Source organism: Paracoccidioides lutzii (assembly GCF_000150705.2).
Source record: "Paracoccidioides lutzii Pb01 unplaced genomic scaffold supercont2.22, whole genome shotgun sequence".
NCBI lineage: Eukaryota > Fungi > Ascomycota > Eurotiomycetes > Onygenales > Ajellomycetaceae > Paracoccidioides > Paracoccidioides lutzii.
This window is the reverse complement of record NW_015440968.1, coordinates 28,779-55,056: the sequence shown is the minus strand read 5'-3', so window position 1 is coordinate 55,056 and position 26,278 is coordinate 28,779. Positions and strand designations below refer to the sequence as shown.

At 41.0% G+C, this 26,278-nt stretch overlaps 5 protein-coding genes across 5 annotated transcripts in view; 4 read left to right on the top strand and 1 right to left on the bottom strand.

The window, feature by feature from the left end:
* Positions 1 to 2,130: 2,130 nt before the first annotated feature.
* PAAG_07096 (hypothetical protein) lies at positions 2,131 to 3,060 on the top strand (the record flags this gene model as incomplete). Its single annotated transcript, XM_002790814.2, has 1 exon — positions 2,131 to 3,060. The coding sequence occupies one exon, from the start codon at positions 2,131 to 2,133 to the stop codon at positions 3,058 to 3,060; it is 930 nt and encodes a 309-aa protein (XP_002790860.2).
* Positions 3,061 to 5,735: 2,675 nt separating this feature from the next.
* PAAG_12334 (hypothetical protein) lies at positions 5,736 to 6,237 on the top strand (the record flags this gene model as incomplete). The annotated part of the gene is made up of 2 exons (XM_015847837.1): positions 5,736 to 5,853; positions 6,143 to 6,237. The coding sequence occupies 2 exons, from the start codon at positions 5,736 to 5,738 to the stop codon at positions 6,235 to 6,237; spliced, it is 213 nt and encodes a 70-aa protein (XP_015702528.1).
* Positions 6,238 to 10,444: 4,207 nt separating this feature from the next.
* On the top strand, positions 10,445 to 11,417 carry PAAG_07092 (hypothetical protein; the record flags this gene model as incomplete). Its single annotated transcript, XM_015846124.1, has 2 exons — positions 10,445 to 10,540; positions 10,950 to 11,417. 2 exons carry the CDS (start codon positions 10,445 to 10,447, stop codon positions 11,415 to 11,417), a joined length of 564 nt encoding a protein of 187 aa, XP_015700559.1.
* A 764-nt stretch (positions 11,418 to 12,181) lies between these two features.
* Positions 12,182 to 12,587, bottom strand: PAAG_12333 (hypothetical protein; the record flags this gene model as incomplete). Its single annotated transcript, XM_015847836.1, has 2 exons — positions 12,182 to 12,351; positions 12,485 to 12,587. The coding sequence occupies 2 exons, from the start codon at positions 12,585 to 12,587 to the stop codon at positions 12,182 to 12,184; spliced, it is 273 nt and encodes a 90-aa protein (XP_015702527.1).
* A 12,090-nt stretch (positions 12,588 to 24,677) lies between these two features.
* PAAG_12332 (hypothetical protein) overlaps positions 24,678 to 26,278 on the top strand; it is a gene marked incomplete at both ends in the record, with an annotated part of 2,634 nt that continues 1,033 nt past the window's right edge. Inside the window, one exon of the mRNA XM_015847835.1 lies at positions 24,678 to 26,264. Coding sequence (XP_015702526.1) covers positions 24,678 to 26,264 — 1,587 coding nt within the window. The remainder of the gene's footprint in view (positions 26,265 to 26,278) is intronic.

The window sequence follows — 26,278 nt, the reverse complement described above, 5'->3', positions numbered from 1 at the left end:
GCGGTTAAAAACTAATGGGTTGTGTGGCTCTTAGTACCGGCAGAACTCACCCATTTCTACCTTTCCCCTGCGGAGTCTACCACAGCTTTGATAAAACGGATAAAGATTCATGAAGGTATGGAATTGGGCGCTAAGTATCACCGTTTAAACCTGACTCTGGAGCTCTGGCGGGGAGTAAATGGGGTAGTTTTGGGTCTCGGAAGTGGCTTCGGAATAGCCTCACTTTGACCATCCCCATTGAAGGCTTTCCAAGATACCTTGGGAGATGGAAAATATATATATAGAAATTCATCATGGGTCATTGAGTTGGTATCCTATAAATTCACCCAATTGGGTAGTGTCGCTCTGCATAGAATGTGCTATTTTTAATATCTAGTTGAAGTGGTTTGGATAATACAATATTGGCGGCGATATGCTGCAGCTCCCCGTTGACGCCGACTCCGTTGATGCTGGCTAACATCCTTGAGGGACGAGCTGACCCGTGACGATTTCCTCAAATACATGCTTGAGTGGTGGTGACGTTATTGCTCATGCCAACTCATATTTTCTTGCCAATTACCTATAGCCACCGGAAACGGAGGAACCGAGTAGATACGATGGATGTAAGAAACAACGAAGCCAGACAATCCAAGCGCTCAGATATGCCTCGGGTTGGAGTTTTTTCAAATCGAAACTTGCTGCTGACATCCGCACAGCCATTTTTCCGTCTAAAAGTTGTTTTGGGAATCTTCATTTCTCATTTTTCCGTTTCTTCAACTTTTAAATTAGAGCTTTTGGGGCCACATCGACAACATGGCCACACACTTTGGATACGATAACCCTTGAAGAGTACTACTATTAGAGTGTAGATTCCCCTATTATTATTATTTGCGCTGTCAGCTTAGAATTTAACCCGGGCTTTCGGAGAGATTTTGGAATTGACATTTCCTGCCAGGGATGCCCTCTCCTGAAGATGATCTGCACTGCAGAACTGTGGCTTGTTCCATGGCGATATAAATAGTATTTCACTCTTTTGCTAGCCTGCTATGATAGCTACATCTCGAGCTTACGCAGTGCCCTCCGGATAGATATGTACAAGCTTGTTTGAAGAAACCAATCAGACAAACCACGGAAAAACTCGTCAATGGGGGGCCCCAGTTTTTTTCTCTTCTGCAAACATGGAACATCAATACCTTGCTATGAGTCTGGGCCCATTTTGGACAGACTTGTGGCCCTTGTGACCAATAATGAATGCCATTGGAATGCGTGGAAGCAGTTTGGTCGAAAGAAAGTTGGATTTCCCACTTTCATCAATCAACTTGCCAGTTTTTGTCACTCTGTGGTTCCTGTCCTTTGTTTGCGCGATAATTTGCTATATAGTTGGGGATATGTTTTTTTGCATGTAAAAAAATATGGTGTCCCTTTTTTTTTTTTAAGACCACCGTTCCACCTAGCCAAATTTTGTTCCAGCTCTGGTTGATCACGATCCAACCGAATTGGCATTTATGTCACTCGTCATCAACAAACTGAAACAACAGAAGAATACGGAGGATCCGGTTCCGCGTTCATTTCTCTTCTCAACCGGGGTATCAAGCACGGAGAGAGGAACGAACTAGGAAAAGAAATTACAATTTCAGCCCCATTCTTTGGTGAGCAAAGACAGTGCATGGGAAAAGTATCATCTTCATGCTTCTAGGAACGGTTCTATCAAACGCAGACTTGTCTAGAAAGCGCAAAAAGTAAGAGTTGGTAGAGCATTGAGTAGCGACTAACGTTGTATGCGGTCGCATTGGTGTACGGAAATTTGCAACCTCCATACTCTGACCTCAACAACTCATCTACGATCTACACAAGGACCATAAACAACTGATTGGTGTCAACCGTTGCTGAGCCTTATCTTTCTGCTGTTTGGTTATTTACGTCTCTTGGAACCTACTGGGTAAAAACAGTAGACCCTACCTAGTGCTTACTCCCTTCGCCTGCATGCCCTATACCTGCATCAGTTAATTTCCACTTGGTATAAATATAAACAGAGAAAAGAAGGTGGGGAAGAAAACGGGAACAATTGCCGCAATTTGCGACGACGACTTGCCCTTTCGCTCTCAAATGATCCAGCAACAGTCGTACCCACTACCAGATATTCAAGTCAATATGATATCGCCGCGACCGACGCCTGATTTGCCCGATCAGCCAAAGCAGCAGTCAATGGTGCACGATTTAGAAGAACAGCAACCGACTCGGAATCAGAATCAGAATCAGCAAGATCAACAGCAACAGCAAGAGGTGTTACAGCAAGAGGAACAGCAGGAAGAACAGCAACCGACTCAGAATCAGAATCAGCAAGATCAACAGGAAGAGGAACAGCAAGAAGAACAGCAAGAGGACAAAAGGCAACAATACCAACCGTACCTTCAACAGCTCCAGCACCAGGGGTCTCCCAACCTCAGTGGCCCTAACCACGAGGATGAGTACATCCCCGGCTGCCTCCCACTACCTTACCTCGACACCTCCGCTACATCCACCCGCCTTTCCCCGAAAAACTCTAGTAAGCCCGTGAGATTCTATGCAGCGCTCCAACTCAGCACCCCGGGTTCCGCATCCACCTCCGCTCCGCCATCACCCAGCCTCACTTCTCAAACCCCCTTCATGGGCTGCTATGCCTATTATCGAGGATCTTCTGTCTCCCTATCATTCCCAGACCACTACAGCGCCAGTACATTTTCCACTTCTCTACCGCACAGCTCGATGACAGGCCGACCCGCCTCAATAGCTGCTGTTTCAACACTGACTTTAACCTCAATGTCCTCAGAAGTCACGTTCCCTAGGCCGCTTGAAAGGATCAGTCAGTCCCAGTCCCCGACCCCGATCAAGCCTACAAAATATCGAACGTTCTTAAGTGGAATGTCGTTGTCTTCGCGGAAGAAGGGAAACATGCGGGAGTCGATGCTTAGTCAACCCTTTGGAAGAGGTAGTGATAGGGATGCTGCTGTTGCTGATGGCGCAGGGGGGCAGAAGGAGACGAGATGGTCTCGGTCAGGTTTACGGATATTAGGGAGGTTGGTGAGGAGGGAGAAACAATGAGTTCCCTTTTCTTTTGTAATTTGATTTACTGAATTATTGGCGTTTGGGACGTTGAATTTCGTTTTGCGTCATGCATTCGGCGGTGAAAACGATCTAGAAAAAGGAGAATTAGCAGCATACTTCTCGAGCATTTCGTTTGTTTTCAATTATCTTTTGCTCTGGGTTGTGGTATATGATTTTTGAGTGGAGGCATAGGCCATCGGTCCCGTCTCCTCTATTGCCCAGCTTTATCGTTATGCTAGACTTGTTTTTCTTTCTCCTTTTCACCTGTCGTTTCTCCTAGTTGTCGTTATGTATATCTCAAGTTCAGCACATGTAATGCCGGTATACTGCTGAAATGCGTTTCAGTAGATAAGCATAAGTAGTGGCCAAAATAGAAATTAGGGCATGGAGGTGTGTGATGGAAGAGGCAGAGTTTTCTCCCCAAATTTTTGCCCATTGAAGTGGTTGGGTAGGATTGTCCTTTTGAAACCAGTTGTATTTACGCAGCCTCTTTTCAGCTGCCGCGTGTTATTTGAAAGGATGAATAGATGGTACCTCACTGCATTTCGCTTCTTCCTTCCCTATTTCTTCTCAATAAGGAACGTGATAGGTTGGACATTCCAGAGAAGCTGAGACTGTATTCTGCAGTTCTGTTTTCGTACGGACAGAGGGCCAAACAGGATACGAGAATGATCACTGAGTTGATGTTGCCAGGATATTCGATGATTTTCCCTCACGTAGAGCTGGATTTCTTGAACGAGAAGAGTCGCGCTGGCGCACTGCCGGAGCTTACCTAGATTAGGTGTTGGAAATAATTCTAGCTGCGACATCGACATCGCCCGGAGCAGGTAATAAGCATGTGCATCAAGTTCCCCCCCCCCCCCCCCCCCCCGGGCAGAGCATTTCCCAGGAAGCCTGGGTCTGAATCAGTGTCCCAAAATCCTTAACGCCGGGGAAAATTGTATTGATTCTGCGTCTGCTAACTCTATGGAATTTAGGTGGGCCAGAAAATTGTGATCTAACACGGCGGTTGGCTCACGAATAAGTGACGTTGAATGATTCCAGGAAAGAATGTGCCTAAAGGGGAACCTCAGAGAATATCATTTTGAGGTATAGGTAGGGCGAATGCTTATAATAACCCTGGTAAAGCATTGTTTTGCAGCTAGAAGTTTCGTTCAACTCTTAACTATATAATATAAACCTCGCTTGGTGGTACCAAGATGGGGATCCAAGCCTTTGCCCTCTTAGTGCCCTTCTCTCGTCGTCCCCAAAATTTGTAAGTTAATCGGTATTACTCAACGAAAAGCGTCCTGTTGAAAACAAAGTCAGACCCGTCGTCTCTTTCAACCAGGTAGAATAAGATGGGCCTTTGAAAGATAAGACAACCCTGCACATGAAGGGGTGTGATTTGATGATATACATCCGCCATGAGGGCATGGCAGATTTGAAAAACGGACCTTCCAAGTCCGTATCTCGGATGATTAACGTTAGCCGTAGAAATGGATGAAAGAGCAATGCCCGTTTTCAGTTTAAATGTACCCGTTACGGGAGTGTGTGTGGCGTGAAGCGATTGTGGAAATAGGGATGGTATACCCCGGATTTAAACCTGTGGGCGGGGGAATCCGATATAACTCCGGACGGAGGCGCAAAATTAGGAGTGTCTTTCCCATCTCCGCGCTGGCAATTGCTCAAATTTATCTATCTCCACTTGTAATATTTTTCCAATCATGGACACTGTTTTTTGAAGATACGGCGAAGAGACGAAATAAGATGCGCGTTGGTAGTCATCATGGTGCTTGAAAGACAAGTTAGATAGCGAGACCAGTCAACGCCTGTGGAATTAGGAGCGGTAATTGTGAGATGAGATCGGAGTATAGATACTTAAGTCCGAACCTTCAGGTTTTTATACCACTCCGAGCCCCATAGCCCGTCATTTTTGTTGTCGAATGCATGTTTGTTAATAGACCAAGGTTCTCTGCTGGTCGATGGAAGTCGTTGTCTTTGGAGACAGTGGACGCCAAGACCCCCAAAGTCATACATAGCCTTGGCTTGGCGGGACCCCATCGTTCTTTCTGCGCACTGCCAGGGGTCACTTCCGCATACATATCAGTCCAAACCTCTCTTTAAGGTAGGTAGGTACCTAAGTGCTTTCTTTATTGACGGTTTTTGCCTGATGCTCGACATCGCCTAACCTCTATCCATAGACGCTGCAAAATAATACATGGAAAAAGATTCGAATTATTCGATCCCAAACAGGTGATTCAGCTGTCATGGTTGGGATTTAAGCCAACTGTAGCGAGACCGGCATGAAAATCACACTCTGCGTATCATTCCTAGAGAAGTTTTCTAACTGCCCAGAAATCGCCTGAGGAGCTCGCGTGGAGCATCAGAATTTTCAGATTTGAAGCAGCGGAACTGAACCCTTCCCCACCGGTGATGGACGACTTCAAAGAATCCCCTCGGATGGATGAGAAGCACGCCTGTGATCTGCTTTTCATTTGACCTGGGTTGGCAGTCCCAGGTGCTTCTCCCGACATGCAGGGCTAGATTTGAATAGTGCCATACCCTTCGGATATACACGGGCTTGGAAACTTTACGGTTCCGCAAACGATGGTCTCGTTGCATCCATCCATCATGAAATAACAACTGGGAACCTCCGGGGCTGCTTCGGTGGATGTCGTATGGGGATCAACATGACCGGGTGGATGGAAGCTGCGCTGGGACGACTGGGAATACAACTGTGGACCCAAGAGGGAAGTTTCAATGCCCATAGTTCTCGTGGAGGCTTGGGATTCATTGAAACTGAAACCCGTAAGAAGCGCTAGGTAGGGGTTTGGGCGTTTTGGTTTATGTGTATTGACTGGTCGGATTGAGATTTGATACTCATTCCGTGTTCCTGTCTATTCTCTGGTTGGAATCACTTTGAAGGGAAAAAAATATGACTTTGAGAGATCATTCAATCCATGGATCTGTGAGATCCGATGTCGACTATCTGAGGATGGAAACTGACTTTTGCAATGAATATGATGGTCAAAATCAATACAGTTTGTAAAAAGTGGCAGAAACGTGAAATCTGCTCCTGTTCTAACTAACCACTCAGTTGACGAATTCAAGCGCACGTGGAATTTTCTGAGCGAGAAATTATCCACCCTCGATTACGAGAAGGAACTAGCACCGAATTTGCGGCCGTTTTAGAGGGGGGGGGGGGGGGGTCATTAATGGTGGTAGTAGCACCCTGTAGACCGGGAGATTAACTCGTGCTGTGTGCGCTATGTTCTTGCCGTTGCGGTAGTTTTTCAAGAATAGCAAAAACCCCCCACGTTTGGAGGAACGCTCTAGACCTTGATCGGTTTCTCTGGCGACAATGAGATCTAGACTTGCCCTTCCCAAGGTTTGCCGATCTCGACCCTTCCGCTTCAACGCCCAGAACCGTACGATACGCTCTTCTCCATAAAATATCAAATCTTTGCAATACTTGCGTCATAATAGCTAATGTTACCCCTAGTTACTCCGTACGTACATATGCATCCGGAAGTGGAATCCCAGCAACAAAAAGCCCTCCGAGAAGCAACTTCTGGTGGTTGGAAGATGACCAAGAACTCGCTAGAAGGATTGTAGAACAACGCTTGGAAATACACCCCGAACTGTAGAAAGGAAGGTAACGGTCACTACCGGCTCCTATGAGCTCAGAATTGAGACAGAGGGTCTCTGTGGTATCGTCCTGGTCATTTTGAACAGTCCCAGGCTTTCTGTTTCATGTTATTTGGGGGGGGGCGCTTTGGGGAACAGTGGTCTTCTACGCTGTGGACCTTGGACCCTGCGGCATGTCTGCATGAGTGTTCATACTTTCTGTCCATTATTCACTATTCCTGTAAGAAGGTTTGGCTAATCAGAGATATCTCATATAGTACTGAATTTACCTAGACTGATGTATATTTCCCCCCCCACCCCTTCTCCTTCTCCATTTCAGGAGAAAATTCTGTTTTCATTCAGCTGGTTGGCATCTTAATTTGTGGTTATCTGTTTCTGTTATGTTAAATTGGTAACTTATCTCTTGAGAAAGATAAAGCTTATTGAGTACAGAGACATATGTATGCAGCAATGCGTATGCAACAGAACATGGATTAAATTGAGAAGCGATGGAAGAAGGAGAATGGAGAACAAGCGCCCGGGAAACTTGAAGCTGAGAGAGTTGTTAAGGAGAGAAAAAAAAAAAGGTGCAAAACTCAGCTTCTCTAGCCGCGCTATTTCTACTAATACAAAGACAACCACCAGAAAAGTGTAGTTATTTAAACCTCGTTCTTTGCTCTCTCTTTGTTTGACAGTCGCGGCTATCAGCCACAGAGACTTTTTAAGTCCGCATTCAAGTAACATGTGTAGAGACTGAGGACGGAAACGGTGATATTCTCTGGTTCCGGGTATGGCTGTTCCACGATTGGCCGGTATAGCAAGAATGACAGACGATATACTGGATCATTTCAATAGAGGGGGAAAGAAGGAACCTAGAGGATTTATAAGCAATTGAATCTGCATTCCCCGCATTCCCCGCATTCCCTAATGTGTTGGTGTCAAGAGTTAAGCGATGTTTGTAACTATCTTTATTGTTCACTTTGAGGCTGTCCTCGGGGCATTTTGTATTTTTGAAACATTAATATCAATCTATGAACCTTGCCATCATCTCTTCGTACCCCTAGTATGAATCCAAATTTTCATCGTAACCTGGAGTTGGCGAGGAATGCGCTTTCACAAACGTGAGTTGCTAAGGCTGCCATATGATAGCAAGGGCCCAGATCCATTTATCAAGAGTGTGTACTAGCAATAGCATATGGTATATGAGATGTTTTCTTCAATGGCTCACTGGAGACATTTAGCCCGCAAGATAAATATCTATTGCGATAACGTATAACGTATGGACATGGGTTGGTAAAGCCAATGCTTGACTGGAGGAATGGACAGTAAACTGGGCATTGGAGTATAACGGAGAGCGATTATATCAACCTCAATAATATCTTGGGAAAAGGGGCACATAGAGAATCAAGATGACCAGGTTCCGTTTAACTCTTGTGTTGACTCTATTCTCCAAATCGTAGACGGTCAAAAAATATCTAATTTGAAGTCTCTGGAGCCAGGTTTTGTCTTCAACTCACTATTGATCACTTCTGGCCTTGGTCGGTGTGGGGAATGACCCTGAGATTGAGGGAAATTGAGTTCATTGATATGGAGAAAAAATCGTGACATTTCGTTTCTCACGCGAAAGTTGGGTCTTCCCACGGATTAGCGTTGGATTTCACAACCTCCATTTGCCAATAATGCGATTCATATCTGCTTTCCCATCGTAGAATGGGCAAAAACGACAAAGTCTTCAACGATTCATCGATACTCTGTCAACACACCTCAGCTGACACCGGCATTTGTGGTTCCTCCGGGGAGCAAATCACTCTGATCTGTTCTCCCGATGCATTTCAACATGTTATGCAATGACTTCATGGTACATGCATACGTCAAATCGCAAATCGAAGGCCGAATAAAATGGCACTGGTAAAAGGCCTTCAAGGTGCGAGATACTCCAAGGTATCAACGGGAATTCCCCCGCCAGCACCGCTATGAGTAACTGCTCGCAGATCCTATCTAGATACGCCTTGCTCGATGTTCTCTGTGATGCGATTGGCTTGTCACTGGAGATGGAAAGCTCGGGGGAACGGCGTCATTTCTGACCTGACTGACCTGTGAGAAGCCAGGGAATTGCGCAAGCATCATCAACTGGCATTTAAGCTCAGCTGACAAGTGGGTAATCTTGAGCTTTTCGAATCATATTTTTGAAATGTGATGCACTCATTCCTCTCTTGGTCTTTGATCCTGTGAGAACGGAATTGCAGCAACCTTGGAGTCAAATGATGGTCTTGATATTACCCAAAGGGAGACATCGGGTATTTTCACCAAGGGTGGGGAAGGCAACGGCATTAAAAAGACCCACTACTTACAACTCTCAACATGTGCCTTTTTCGCAGAGACTTATATATTAATTGTTGAGTGGTGCGGAAGGGCAACTCGAAAGTGGCAAAAAAATGACAAAGCCAACCACCCAGTGGCCCGCACCCAGTCAGGATGCATGTTACCCCCACACCTCTCCTCTCCGACCCTTTGGGCCGGGGCATTTAGTTCACTGTATCGAATCAAGTTCTCAAGAAGGGGCTGTTCGGCAAAAAGCACCCAATTCCTAAACGTGTGTAGCTGTTGAGCACTAAAAGCCACCCTCTCTCATTCGTTCGATGCCTATGCCCGGCGACAAGATACCTGCCTAGGTATGTTCTGTAACTTGTATAGACAAGTAATCGGTCCAGGATGAACTGAGCCATCTTTGCGGGATATCTCATGCACACCCAATAGCTGGGAGGATAACGGCAAGTGGACTGAACAAGACAAGGCAAACAAGGGGTTCTCTTCTTCATTCTCTAATATCTCATGTTGTCAAGACGACGGCAAAAATTAAACCATCCTCACTCAGGAATAAAGGCATCGTATATCGCATGGGAGTTACATGCATGAACACATATGTGCACATATGCAATATAGATATCAAGCCTCCCTCATATTTCCTTGTTCCGGTTTGCTCATGAAATGACAAACCAGATCTGCCCTTGATGATTATTTGAGTACACAAGCTAGAAAATTTTCCACTCCTTGCTACCTAGTACGCCATTCAAGAAACCAAGGTAAGGAAGTAGTTAGGATAGGTTCGATATGGTGGGCTCCCTGGTGTCGTTCCGGGGGAATACTGGGAAGAATGAGGCGCAGGCAAAAAAAAAAAAAAAAAAAAAAAAAGTCAAAATACAAGGGATGATGATATGGTGTACTACTGTACGGAGCACATACGTTGCAGACAGTTATCGTAGGTAAATACGAAGAAATCCCGGGGTAATGTTGGGAGAGTGCACACCATGTGTCTTCTTTACTCCCCCTAAACGATGATGAATTTTGATCGATCGATTGATGTTGAGAAAATGCCAAGCCAGTTCTTTGCTTTGCAAAGAAGAAGAAATTTTAAGGTATGGTATTAGAGTTGTCCACTAAGGGGAGGATATAAAAATAGGTCAACCCCGCATTGGCTGAAAGTCAATCGGAGAAAACTTGTTCAAAAACGGGATTGAACCCAAAGAGGAAAAATCCACCAGCTCGTAGCCTCCTTCGGAACCCGCGCCCTTGCAGCTTCTTTTTATTTCCAGAACAAACACACAGCTGAATGTCACACTCTCATTGGCACAGCGCTACCGTAGTAGGAGCAGCTAATGTGAGAATCTTGTATTTTGCCGGGATAAAACAGGCAGAATGAAAATTTTCATGCGCTAGATATGCAGGTGGTTATGCTCAGCCCGTTGAGGGCACGGACGTTAGCCGAGGTAAAATGACTGGAAAATTTCGGCACGAGTCACAACTTCTGGCCTGGGTTACATGCAAGATGTCGGTGGAACGCTGCCATCTGAGCACGCTTGATGTGTACGTATTTTTGCAGCTGCATGTCCGCTGTTGATCCATATCACCCCCCGCCAGCACTCCCCCTAAATACACAGACATTGCACGTGCGTAGGGCCTATTGTTTGCAAAAATTGGGGGGGGGGCAGGAAGGCCCTTGGTAAATTTTCGTAACCCGATTGAGGTGCCGGCCAGAACCCGCTCTCCATATTATTTACTCAACGCTTAACGACATGATGAGCTGGGTTTGAGATCTTGGCAAATAGAAGTGGATTTGGAGAACACGTGTTAGAAGGATTTGCAATCAGCGAGGTGAGTCAGCTAACTATCTGTCCAGTCTCCGTCAGGACTTGAGGTTTATTCTAATTTTTCAGATGAACAAATCGCTCCCCTAATATCGCCTGAAAGAATTCGCTCTAAATGCAATAGTTCAATAGGCAGAACTGAGACAAAAACTGCAATGGCAAGCTGACCTCCGCATGCTGCGATTCGTATGCAAGATCTTCAATCAATCCTCAAGCTCTATTTGGGCCCCCAGCGTATGCAGATGCATAATATGTACAAAATCTCAGCCACAGATCTGGCGCCACATCTCTGGGACCCCTGTGTCGCTAGAGCACCTCGCTTACGGCGGTGGCTTGGAGGGATCCTTGATTCTCGGCGAGGTTGGTCCCCCCGGCCCTCCCTGGCGCGCCTGCGCACTTGGATCAGTTCTGGGCCCCGATTTCGAGATGCCTAGTCCTCATTATTGCCAAATATCATACATACCTGATGTGTCACGGAGGTCGTTAATTATGCCATTCCACCGCTTAACCATATTCCTCCTAGCTTATTTTGGCATGATGGTTTTAGAGAAAATAGTCGACACTCAGATTGTCAAGCTGATTTTGCAAGCTGCTTCATAACATAATCAGCTGAAGAGAGAGTCACTGTCCAGAAGGACTTCACGAAAACCTTACCCCTTTTCATGACGATCTCCACATCATACCGCTGAAATCTTGTTTTTTTCCAACTCATAAAGTCAATCATTGCCAAATATCACTGAAATCCTCTCTGCTTTATCAAAGACACTACTATCAATTACTCTTTTTCATTTCATTTCAAAGCGGTGCTCTTCTTGTTCGTTATTGAAAGCTACTACTCCGCATATTTGAACACAGCTCTTGCGGAACAATCTCTTCAAGCCCTTGCCGCAGCTCAAACTAGGTAAACCATTGGTACCTTCCAGCTTTCTAGTCATGTTTCATATGAACCTGACGTAACGATCGGGTTTAAAGTCTTGCGAAACTTGAGATTTTTATAGGCATAACTCAGATATCACTGGAACACACGGGAATCCTTTACCAAATACCATTCCCAAGCCATACCCATGGATCAGTATATTCTGGATACACCAGCCATCAGCCGCTCCTTAGCGACCCGTGCCTGCTCGAGAAAAACATCTGTCGCACAGTAATTTAGAAATGACCAAAATGTAATTCTTTAAGACAAATTTTGTGTTGGGATATCACAGGCAATTGGGTTGGGATTCTTGAGTTGGAAGTTGGCTTGCTAGGGCTATCCGTTGATTTGATCCCAGGAGTTATGCAATAGAAATCCACATTACTTCGTCAATAATATGGCTACCGCATTGGTAGTTCCAGTTAATCTCTGAAACTTTGGGCAGAATCTAGGTCTCATCTTCCACGTCTTTGTTTGGAGCAACAAAGCTCCATTGCGCACCCTTGGTTTCATCAGTTGAAACATCGGAGTCATCTAACGTAAAGCTATGCCGGAGCTCGTCCTGTGCTGAGATACAGAATTGATTGCATTGGGACTCGGCCTCTGAGAATCTTTCATCTGCCACGCTAATAAATTAATCCCTCGTTCCCTTTGCCCAATCTCGAGTATTTCGGTAGGTGGATGCTCCTTGCCGAAAAGTTTCCAAGTTACCAGTCACGCCCCAAGTATTCAGCTGAGTCATAATATATACTCAGGACAGCAGCCTGGGCTGAGATGAATAGTGTATAGTTTGAGTTGACCGCAATGATAAGTTGATGTAAGAGTATAGGCGTTGTTGTTATAGATTGATTCATCTTTTTGGTATGGCCGAAGGGATGGCAATCTCTCGGGCTCCTAGAGCACCACCATAACAAACCTGTTGTGTAACGGCCGCCAAGTATTCATCAGGGGCCTTTTGCTTCTAGAAAGAAATTTGTTGCCAGTGGATCCTGTATTGATGGTATGGTATGGTTGCTAACCTCTTTGCGGACTTGGCAATCAAGCTGTTCAGGACACGCACCGTAGAAGTGATCTGGTTTGGTCTGAGGCAGTGCGTCATCAGTTAAGGAAGCAAGATTTTCAAATGGGAATCATCCTCCAGCGCAATTAAGATCATCAATATCACCCTCAATGATAGAAACCTCTGAAGTTGTGACTGGCTATTCTTTAGATGCATGTGTATCTGCTCGTTTGAATTTCCAGACATGCTCACTGGAGCCATCATCATAATCATCAAGAAGTTGATCAAATAGGAAGCAGTTATTCGAGTTATTTGAGTGTCTTTTATCAGAGTTGAAGATAGGGGATTCTTAGTAGAAGTAGTCCATCTTTCAATAGTTACCGTTGGTTTATCACATGTAAATCACGTGCCCTCTATTCCCAAAGCACGAAGGCCAGAGCAAGCGTGGTTACAAGAGTTAAGCCTACAACTACCAAAGAGAAATGGAAGCATGCTGCAGAGGAATGCGGAAGTGGGATAGCCGCGACCAGTGCGCGTAGCGGAGAAATGTCGGCGCTGCACTTTTGTCAGCCATCTTTCATGCAGCAATATTAAGACTGGACTTTTCCATCATTTATATCCCCCGCTGTAAGGACGGTTCGACTGGAAGGGAGTGGAGCTTTTGAGCCTTCCCTTTAACCCATCATCCCTTGGCCTCCCGGAGTATCTGTCAATGTGAGAAAAATTTGGGATCAAATAGAAATTAGTAGAAGTCGACGAAAATCCGCGGCTCCTGCTAACGACAATTGCAGTCTTCGAGGTATTTTCATTGAGCCATGACGAAATCAGGGACCCAGATTTGCAGCCTCGGCAAACAATGTCAGAACAAAACTATCAGAAAAATACCGTCTTTGTTGTCGCCGATGTCAGGTTTGCACGAGTATGGTGGCAGGGTGGGAACAGAGGAGCAAGGGAATGTAGTCATGATTCCTTTTGGAATCATAACTGGTAGTATTATTATACCATCAGCTTCTGCCAAACAGGGCATATCAAGAAGACGGTTTAGAGTGCCTGGGTCAGAACATCATCAGTGGACGTTGTGTGGCAAAATGATTGTTTAGTTTCCTTGAGATAGGATTTAGATTGTAAGATATCATTAACTAACGATATTCCACCCTGTATCTGATCAGACTGGGTTGCTTCTTGGGCATCCTGGAGTTAAAACTCAACTATCACTATTTTAATTAAAAAAAACTAGGCTCAGGATATCTTTTTCTTGCATGCTTTAACTGTATTACAATTGCTGCACCTCTGCAGTGCTCGTGCATATGACCTACGCTCAGCTGATAAGGGTGGAGAGGATTGAATAAAAGACTATTCAGTAATTTTAGGCAGATGAGATAGAAGTTTCATTCCTTGTTAATTCCTCTTCACATTGAATTCAGTGATTAGATTTCATATGCTTTTACTTCTCTTTGTGATTCATAGTAAAAATATTTTGATACTACTTCAAATTGATAAATGTTGATTGCTTTCAAACTTGAAGATTTTAAAATCTAATCTAGATTTTTTTTAAACTTTAAAATGAGATCTTATTTGAATTTTAATTTTATTTCAATGTCAGATTAATTAATGAGAATTTCTAAATACCTACAAATTATATAATTTAATTTAGACTTTTTGAGATTATAAGAAGAGATCTTAAGCTTTTATCTTAATAAATTTTTAATCTTATTCATTTACCAAGTTAATTGATAAGAATTTTTAAGAATTTAATAAGCTTAAGTTTTATTTTACTAAATTTTTAATCTTATTTATTTACCGGATTAATTGATGTGAATTCCTAAATACTTGTAGATTTTGATAATATAGTTTAAATTTTTTGAACTATAAGAAATTTTAAGTTTCATTTAATTAAATTTTTAATCATATATTTGCTAAGTTAATTGATAAGAATTTTTAAAAACTTGTAGATTTTGATAATTTAATTTAAACTTCTTAGATTTAAAAAGCTTAAGTTTTTATTTTATTAAATTTTTAATCTTATTAAGTTAATTGATGAAAATTTTTAAATATTTATATAATTTTTAATACTTTAATCTAGAGTTTTTTAAATTATAAGAAAAATTTATAAGATTTTATTATATTAAACTCTTAATTGTATATATTTATCAGATTAATTAGTAAGAATTTTTTAATATTTATAAATTTTAATAATTAATTTAATATATTTTTAAACTATAAGAAAAACTTTTAAGTTTTTATCTTATCAGATTTTTAATCATATTTATTTGTCAGATAAATTGATAAGAATTTTTAAATACTTTTAGATTTATTAATTTAATTTAAACTTATTTTTAAATTGTAAAGTTTTCAAGTTTTTATTTTATAAAAAATTTAATTTTTTATCTGTCAGCTTAATTAAAGAGATCTTTAAATATTTAAAAAATTTAAAACATTAATTAATAATTACTAGATCTGTTGACTAAAAGATAAAATTTTAAGTTAAATCTTAGATCTTTAAATAATTTAATCTGAATTAAGAGACATTTATATTAGTAGTAATAAAAGCATTTTGAATAATTTAAATTATATATTTTATGTATATAGTAGAATTTATGTTTAAGAATTCAAATTTTTAAGTATATTAAATTTAAATTATATGCATTGCTTAACTAAGTTATTATGTATATACTTTAAAACTATAAAAATATTGATATTAAAAATATTAAAGAATAAGATATATATATTAATATAAATAAAATAATTGTATTTCCAATATAGATTTGAATATATTTTATATAAATAACTATTAATATTATAAAAATAATAGTTGATATAAATATTTTAATAAATTATTTAATCTCAAGTTTATTTACTTTTTTAATATAGAATATTTAGTTATTTTATAATTTAGAAAATTAATATTTTAAAATTTTTAACCTTTAAAAATAATATAAAGATAAGATTTAATCTAATATACTTACTATTTTAATTATAATTATAGTTATTTATTTTTTAATATTTAAATTATAGAAGTTTTTCTCAATTATAATATTTAATAATAATAATTGTAATATTAATATAAAGCTTTTATTGTAAAGTTTATTAAAGTTGTAAATAATATTTATTTTAAAATTTTATACTCTGTAATTATATTTTTAAATTCTCGAATTATTTTTGAATAATTTTTTTATTCTCATATTTGACTTTATTATATTTATATTTTTGGAAATAGTAGTGACTATTGAAGCTTTATATGATATTTAATTAAATTTAATATTAGATTCTTACCAACAAAATAAGAGATAAAAATGAAAACACTGTAAATAAAAGATAATTAATGACATTCTTACTAAACATTAGCTAAGAAAGTAATTATTATTTAATGAAATTTAAAACTAATTGAACTAGCAAATTTTTGCTATTTAAGTTATTTTAATTGAAATATTTTTAATTGATTGTTTGTTTACTTGCTTGAGAATTATATTAGTAACTCGAGAAAAAAAAACTCTTACAAAATAGTTACTGGAGATCATTTTTCTGATGTTAACAGTAAGTTTTTTTGTAGAATATTGCTTGATCACAACAGCACTTTCTAATAAATTCTATATTCTCTATCTTGGGAAAGAATTCAACTTGATCACAGCTGACCATAGCTTAAGACTTAATTTTTATTACAGATTATTTTGCAATGTTTTATTTTAAAATCTATCATAAATCTCACATTGTACCTGCTAACTGACATTTTACAACATATATATGGAGAGGCACGTGTTTAGGGTAGCCGTAGTATCAACTAAAATAATATGCTGATACGCTGATGTAGGTATATAATACAACAACAAAGTAATGTCGGGCCAGCCATGTATGTAAGCGGAACTGAGAATTTCTGATCTGTAAATGGATTTCTGCGATAGATATTTGAATGGGGAAATGTAGCAGGTAATCTAGTAGCCGCAGTTATGCATCAAAAGGAATTGATAGTCACTTAGGACAACAACATTTAAGCAGAACCTACATTCCCACACAAAGATTAAAACAGCAGAAGAAGCTATGAGATGTAGCTAGTGATGATTATTTTGAGTCAAAATGACTGTATTACTTCTGTGTCTGACTCTTCTCAGTCTAGGACATAGATTCAAAACCAGAGCATCATGTTTCAGATTTGAATAGCTATGTTATGTGAAATCTTGCATTTTCAGCTTGAATATAAGTGCTTCTCATGTTAATAATTATCAGTATCTGTGTCTATAGATGTTTGTTTTACTTAACAATTCAAGTTATTAGATCTTTTAGCTTGCCTTGTATTCACAATAGTATTTCATACAAACACAATCAATTCTATTTCTCTGTCAAAAAGATTCTCATTATTTTCACAAAATGATGAATTTTTTTGATTTTCTTTTGATAAATGGTAAAATGTGTGGAGCTGACATATTTTTCATATCAAGAAAGAAGTTAGTTTTAAAACTCTAATATAGCTTAAAGTGACTTGTTAAGGATAATATGAATTCACATAGATGTTATAAGTTTACTTGTTTAGAGCTGTTCTTGAGAAGCTTTGAGATTTATATTTACACAGTAAATCTCTAGATAGAAAGATTTGTAGAAAAGTTAAGAAGTAAAAGCTATTAACTATTGGATAACCAATTAACCTGCACTATTTTTGCAATGTATCAATACATGTATGTATTATAGAGTGATAAATTACCTATGTCATTAATTTCTCAATGGTTTCAAAAAACAAGTTACTATGCAGCATAAAACCAGGAAACAGGAGCTTTGAATAAATACTTCTTCATAAACACTCTAAACATAGTACTATACATATCATCATGTTTTAAAACCCTTGGTATTATTTCCTAAACCAAACCCTTCAACAGAAATTATGTAGCCAGGGTTATTTAAGCATCTGCATTCGCTCAGCGGTTTTAGATTCCATGTATAGTACAACAAGAACCCCGGAGAAACGGATGTCAAAATGACCGGATCGCGGGTCCTGCTTGGAAACCGAAAGACACTTTCTTTTCTTCTTATTCTTCTTTTCTTTTCGATATCTTCTATTTTCTTTTTCCTTTTTTTGTTTAGCGCTGTTGTTGTTGAAATCTGTAGGTCGGTGAATGTCAAGCAACGTGCATGTGCACCCGATTTTAAACAACTGACAAAAATCATTCTTTTTCCGACAAAGTCCGACTGCAATGGTCGGCTGCTGTGGCCTGAGTCTTGTGGCTGAGCTTCCCGCCCCGTGTGGAATTGTTTCCGGATGTTTGCGTAGTTATGTGGCTTACGACTTGAAGCAGGTTGTTTGGAGAGCTTTGACAGCTTCGGCGATTAATAATAATCCATGCTGCATAACTACGTGCACTTGATCCCTTTATGGTTTGAAGGCCTTAAAATTCAGGCCAACGGCACATCCACACTGGCGATCTCTGATGATGAAAAAGATTCTGGTTGCACAACAGGTTTAGGTTATGCGGGGAGTGATATTCTCGGGTTTGGTTTTTGTCGCTTGTTTTTTGGTTCTGAACCGTTAGACGGGGTAATTAAAAACTTCGGCAAGTTGTTTCAAGTTCATGATGAAGTACCAGATGGAGAAGAAAACTTAAGCATCTTTTGTCTGATGAACCATGAAACTTTCTATCTTAACTCGGGTGGATTGGGTGAAAATGGTTGACTCTTGTAAAAGCAAGGCATTGACACTCAGCCAGCCTTCAGCATGTTCAGCTAGTAAGCACGACCTTAAGATTTTGTATATTCACACACTAGTTATATCTCCATGAGACGCCTTCTCATCAAATTGATAGGATGAGACATGATGAAGAGCGAGATGCCATCGTGAATAAACATTTTACGCCAGTTTAGGTGCATGTGGGATCAGCACGTTCATGTTGTGCATGAAGAGAACAAGATTATTTCAGCACAGCTTAATCTTGTCAATCTCTTCTTCAGGTGCAAAATAACAATGTTATCTAATTGCCTACGTTCCCTGAGACAAGTCTATGGGGACGCGCAGCAATTCTATGATATTGACATGAATCAAGAACCCGACCACTTGGTAATGCAAATCGTAGCCTGTGCAAAAAACACAAAGGGTCCAAATTGAAAGTAAAATAAAGATGTACTGCACAAAAATCCAGCTTTGAGAAATCTCCAAAGGTACCTATGTAGTAGTCACATACCAGGGATGAAACAATGAAAGCTGAGTAACAGGGCTATTGGTCCTGTTGGGCACCCTGTGAAATGCTCTACCCCCACCCCAGGGACTTCTCGGGGTTTGGGGTGAGCCTATGGGATTTCGGGCTGCGTACGCATTTACGTATTTGTGAAGTAGTTATCCTGGAATGTGGGGCCCTGGCTCAATGATTATGAACTGGGTCATAAGCTTGCTTAACTTGTCTTGTGTTCGGAGAGGATTCTTTCTCAGAACCTATTATTTAACAGTGCTAATAAACAAAAACAGATGAACTTAAATTTTCGCAAAATGCTGATAAAAGTTGACGGATTTCATACTTTTTCATATTTTACCTACTTTGTGGTTTTACTTTCGATGGGGTTATTTTAAGTTACGGAACCTTGGTATGGCCGGATGCTGGTGAAGTTTTTGTTTGCAAATTACAAGACTTTAAGCCAACGTAAACCCCCAAACCGGAACATATTTAAAAATCAAGGATAACAAGGAAAGTTATCTCTACTTCAACTGTTCATCAGTATTTTACTCTATTTTAATTTTTATGTTCATACAGAGTTATTTCACAGCGCTTAATTTTGAATTTCCATGGATATATACCCATTCTCTCTCGGATAATGGGACCCGACCGTTTCTTAGTTCCTCCGCCCACCCGATCTCGTCCGAAAGCACAGGAGAGGAAAGAGATAGAGCAAATCAATAATAATTAGAAGCGAAATGTTTACCGTTCACAGGAGCCGAATCAAAGTCATAACGTACCACGCGAGGACTGGAAAAACGAGCCCGCCCTGTGACATTAGTTTCACGTGGACAGAATTATAAGTTACGGTCTGGTTTGTGGACCAATATCCAAGGTGCTCAATCGCCGGAGAACATACGAAAAATTAAAGGTAAACAAATAAATAATTAAAAAAATCATTTATTTAATCAAAACATAAATCAAACTTATTGCACATTAAAAGGATGTTTATATTGTTCAATATAAAAATTAAGATGTTTAAATGTCCCTACTAAGTTAATTTTTTTAACAATTTTTATAAAAATAAAGTGACATAACTTTATATACTTTATATTATATTAGGTATAATAAAAGGATTAACTATATTTAAAGAATCATTCATAGATTCTTTTCATATATATAATATATTCTTACTTCACATTTTACCAAATATTTAAATTACTTAAATTATTATTTTATTTTTGAGTATTATAAATTCTAACAAATATAACTAACTATATATCTAAATTATTGTATAAATCTAATAAACTAAATAAACCAACTAGTAAAAAAAAAAAAGAAAAAAGAAAAAATTGAGCTATTACTAATATTAATAATATTAGTTACTAGTTACTTGCAGAATTTATACCTAACGAGCTACCCAGCTAGTATCCAGTACTTTACTCACCAGCAATTGCTCCTAAGTTTTTCGAGTCATTTCCGCATTACTCAAGACACATTATGAAGCAATAACCCATATATGATTCATGAGGAGGTAGAAAAGAGCGGTTCAAGAGAAACAAAATAACCTTGAAGGGGAAAAAAATTTCGAGCTGACTGCTTGTCGCAGCACACGAAACGGGGGAACCCTAGGATAAAGTTAGCTGTGTGTGCAGTGCATGCCTACCGAGGTAGGATATTTTAGTAGGATGTTGTGCCTAAAACCTAATGGTGAAATTTGTCGAAAATTGTCGCATTTTTCATCAACAGGAAGTCAAGCAGGAAAATAATAATGGTAGCCTGGTATCAGATTTTGACTCCATCGGTCTGAAAGCATGAAGGGGACGTGATGTTCATACCGTGGCTAGCTAGGTATGGCCGTTCCACTGATCCGGGTATTGATGCCTATGCAGCGTCCATGGATACATTTAAGTTTTATTTTCCGAAGTAGAGATTAGGTGTTGATATTGTTATTGCATTAATTGTCCATCGATGGATTTATTCATTTATGCATGGCATGATGTCAAGTTTGAAGTTAGTCGGTAAATAGTGTATATATATGGTGAAGTACGTTATTGTTCTGATATTGAGTACATGAAAGTTACTGAATACAGCGGCTATACAAGGAACCCGCTAGTTCCGTATAAGATATCTAGAAATGCCAGTAACCTGTTCACATGCGTATATGTTTCGGTTAGGAATTTGCTGTTTGCAGCCAGTTGATGGTATTTTACATTCTGTTTTCTGCTGAGATGCAAGTCCAGTGATTTGATCTAGGCAATACATTTTCCTAGGAACTAAGCAGTGAAAATCGAGCAAGAAGCCAAACGATACGTGTTCATGGTAGAGGCAGGAGTAAATTCGTGGATAAACAGTACCTGAAATCCTGAGATGAAGCACTGGAACTGTGGTACAGTCGGTCTCAACCTAGAAAATCCCACGGTTTTTCAAAAGAATTTATTTAATATTTTTTTTAATAAAAAAAAATATTGGAAAACTAGCCAATGACAAAGAAGAAATTTATTATTCTCCCTTCATTGGCTGGCGTATTTTTCTCGGCCGAAATATTTTCTCTGGATAAATGATTTCGAAGAAGTGGCTGTGCGGGACGCTAGTAAATCCGTTTTGAATATTCCGGGTTCGCCGAACAGGGTGGCTGATGCATTCCGTGCCAATGCTCCATAGCTAGCGCCCATCACATGTAGAAGGTTGGGATGATGTGGTGAAAGTGGTCAAGTGTCATCGCGTGTGAAACAGTGCTATTTGTCAATTTGGTAGTGAGACGGGGTACCTGCAGGGGAGGGTGTGGCTGAAAGATGGACGGTTGGGATTGTTGTGGAAGAAGCCTGATATTTCTGCAGGATTTTATTGGTCGCCTAGCTTGGCGATGTATTTTGTTTTTTGATGTGCTGGCATTTGATCTCATTTTGATCTCATCGGTCAAAATTGTTTGTTGCGGGGCAGTTTGTCGTGCATAGAGTTGTTTTCTTTTTCTTTCTTTCTTTCTTTCTTTTTTTTTCCTAGTTTATCGGAGTATCTTCAAAGACGGATATCATTATTACCCACATGCCTAGAGTGTTGCAACCGGCCTGTAATGCAGCATTCAGGCATGCGGTCCATGTGTTCAGATGCATAGGATAAAGGTCGGCACTCTGTTGGGGTTGGACAATGCAAGATGACGGGCAAGTGTCATCGCTACGTTGTATGTAGGTTGGTAGTAGTTCAGCTCGTTGAAATATGTACCTAGGTAGAATGTTTTACTAGTCACCATCATTCTTGAGAATTTTCATGTGCTTTTGTTTTCGTAGAGTAGAATAAGTGGGTGATTGAATTTCGGTAGGTGAGAAGAAAGTTCCCGAAGATTGATGAGAAATAGGAAAGGAGCTATTATTTCCCTCGGGGTATTATTGACTCAATTCGTGGCTTTTCCGGAATCATTCGGCTGATGTCGACTCTCTCCCGGGTTTAGTACGGAGTATACCTCACTCGACTTTGATCACTGGTTGATTTTAGCAATAACTGTTATGGGAGGAAGAACCTAAAACTGAAATATTAACACTTTCGTTCGGCGAAATCCCGCTGATCAACATGAATAGGCATTGATTGAATTGAAGTGAGTATTTACATATGCGCTCGGAGTACATGCCCAACGTTCGGACTCGAATGACCGCGGAAAGGAAAAGATTTTCACTCCCGGGCCCGATATTTTTGTAGCGCGGGAGCGCTAAAACTGCACAGGCGTTGGAGCGTTATCCTAGGCCGACGTAGGATCCCTGGAGTCGCATGGACATGCAAGCGTCGGGCATTAGCGTGCATATTTATTATTTGTGTACATTACATGTACTCCGTACACTTAGCTGTAACATGGAATCATGGAAATTTGCAATCATCTCCAGGATGCCAGTGGTGTGACACACACCCCATGAGTGCGACGTCATAGGGGAATGACACAACAGAAAAACGCCAAGAACTTTAAGAAGTTTGTATCGGAATGCCGAAAATAATACGACGAGATTTCTACGAGAGAAAACGTGAGGAAAAATTAGATACGCCAGGGCGCTAAATGTTGGGATTAAGAAAATAGGTAATTAATAGCATCATGGCTTTGAAATGCCCGGTTGAAGTTGTGCACAAAGGTCACTTTGTTATAATTATCAATAATTGCTCAGCTGCAATGGTTAGTAACAGGAGACTAGTTAGGTACTACTAACAACTGGGGCATTCTGGATCCTTCTCGGAGGGGGAGATGCTGGAGTGGTCAGAGCAGATGAAAGGGCCAGCCCAAATTTGGATTTGGTCAACATAACATTGGTATGACATTACTTGACGTGTACTGATCTAAGGTTCGGGGGTGAAGAGAGGCAGCAGGAGTCGGGGTTCTTGTAGACACGACAGCTTGCCAGATGTCATGTGTGCCCCAGTGTTGTTTCTGATCATCATGTTATTCCTGTTTTTCCCATTTTTTGGTGGGTTCCGGTTGATGGGCTGCAATGATGCTACCAAACTCTTCCTAGGGTATGTATGTATGATGATGATGATTATGATGATGATGATGAGAGAACGGATTGGGAGAGTTTGGTAGTTAGACTGTTGTCTGATTTATAGGCTCAAGGCCACCATCTCGTTCTTAGAGGGTGATTCTTGTCTCAGTTTTAATCATATCTTCTCCAACCTTCCCCCTAATGATCAATTGATTATACAAATAAAGCAGGCATTTTAATCAGATTTCCTGATATAGCTTCATTTTTATTCCACCTGACTCTCTAATCGTATTGATTAGTCACCACATATTCTTTCTCCCCTGCTGCTGATATCACCGATTCTCCCGTCGGCCAAACCTGATTCTCGAAGCCCGAAGTATCCTACGCACGCAACACAGCCATCGTCATAGCTGTTCCATATAGTCATTTATTATTCACTATCACATTCGTCTTCTCCAATTTCCTCGCCGAACCCAACAACCTCCCGTTGGACGTTCGACGTCGGAGAGCGAAGAAAAGTAGTACAGAGTGCATTGCTTTTATGCGGATCGGAATGACTGAGACAAAATACCGCGCTAATTGCAACCCTCCGTCCCCAAACAAGAACAAGCTAGTTTTTTTTAAAAAAAAAAGGTTCGAAGAAAGAAACGCAAAAACCCAAAGCGGAGCCTCTAGCCGACAAGGATCCGAACTTGGTTAGACCCAGATCTTGGCCGATAGTTATCCTTTTTTTTTTTTTTTTTTTTTTTTTTTTTTTTTTTTTTGAAAAGCTAAACCTGCCAACCCTGGTACCTGGGCGGTGCAAAAAGCAAAAAAACCGAGCGCGAAATACTCAGTACGCGAGTGAGCCAAAACCAGAGAAAAATACGCCAAGCCGGCAGAACAGGGCTCAGTACAAATACAATAGAACATCCCCGCCGCAAGAGAGCAGAGAACAGCTACAAAACAACCCACATATAGAAAAACATACAAGCAACATTCACCACATACATACACAGCAAGCTCCATAGAAAGAAAAGGGACAACCGTTTAATCTCTTTTGCAATCTCTTGTTCCCATCAACCCCTAACCTTGCACCTGTACTCCATCTTATCTATTGTTTGTTTCGGTTCCTCTCTTCCTCATACCATCCCAAGTCTTGAGAGTTTTGTCGTTTTCGCCACTCTTCAAGACTTGAAAAACCCTAAATTGCCCATCCAACTCCTCAGTCACCCACCCCCATTTCCATACATTCTGTTATATATACGCATATTTTCCGCATAACCCCCCCCATATAGGGTTTACAGTTTACGGTTTATATGTATAATCTTATATATATATATACCGTAAGCGGGCCCCATCCTTACTCTCTTCGACATGCTCGCCCACTATCCCCCAACCACTCCTCCACACCAAACACCACATCCACAGTCTGAGTCGCCCCTCTTTCAACAACCACATCTAAACTCTAGGAACCTGCAGAATAACGACGACGGCGACAGAGTTGACCAATACAACCCTCTCCGCCACCGTCTTCAGTTTTCTTCCTCGCAGCACTTGCTCGGCGATCTCCCTCTGGACGCGCAGCTTCAGCAGCAGTTGCAGCAGCTTGAACACGCGCAATTCTACTACGCAACTCCTCTCACTCCCGTTCCTTCCCAGTCACCGCCACCCGGCTCCTCAGCTGTTGTGTCTCCCGTACATTCTCCCGCTTGCTCTGCGGCCGCGTTCTCACCCCAGAACTCTCCTCCCACAGACTTCTGCTCCTTCTACCAAGACCCCGGCGTCGTGTCTATGCCAGAAAGCACCTTCCCATCTCCAGTCGGATTGTCGCAAACATCACACACCCCGCCCATCAGAATACACAACTCAACGCCTCCCTTCGAGGACTCGTCCTATGACCAGGACAACTACTCGTCCATGCTGTTACAGAGTGGGCTTCCGCTTGACAGCAATAGTTGGAATAATTTTCTAGGTCCTGTCAAGTTCTGCTGTAGCACCAATTCCAACAGCAACAGCAACAGCAACAGCAACAGCAGCAGCAACAATAACCAGCAGCAGAGACTTCAGAGGACGCCATCACGGCCACGTCAACGTGCGCTTTATAACCAGTATCAATATAATAGAGCTGCCTCGGAGTTATCAGCTCCTGCAACTGGTACTGTGTCGCCACTCAATCCCTCCGTGTCGTCATATCCTCCCTCAGGCTTCAACTGTCCAGAGCAGTTGACTTCGTCGTCTACTTCTACAAAGCCTCTCCCTACTCCAGACCATACTCCTGTCCAGAGTGCCTTTCTCCAGTCCATTGATCAGTCGTCTCGTGGTTGCGAACGGTCAGAGGTGGATCTGGCAATGAGAAGGGCCATCTTGGAGCAGCAACAACGTCATCATCAACAACGTCAACAACAACAACAACAGCAGCAGCAGCAGCAGCAGCACCAACAACAGCCAGCGGAGGACGATAAGTCATTTTCATTATCTCTACCGCCTTCTGTTTCCACACAGAGTCATAACTCTCCTGTTACTTCACATGCAACATACCCTGACGATCATGATAATGGTTCAAGGTCTATGTCCAATGGTGAGGACAAATACCCCAGCGTTGGTGGATGGATGGATGATTACTTACGTGTTGATGCCATTGCAGCCGCAGATTTCAGTGAGCAAGATAGCCAGAATCAGATTGGCGTTCCCAAGCTGAACAGAACAGTATCCGATATCTACGAAGACACCCTATTCGATCCCAACCCTACCGCCACATCAAAGCAACCCAATCCAGCTTCCCACCAACGCGGGAAGATGTTCTCACCCTATCATCGCAATATCATTTCAGATTTAATACAGGCTGCACACGACGGTCACATGTCTGAACAATCCCAATCCCGCTCTGCTTCAGCAGCTCGAAATCGATCTCCATGGCGAGATAATTCTCCATTCCTGCACGAACAAACCGCTTTCAATGATGTGCAAATATCACA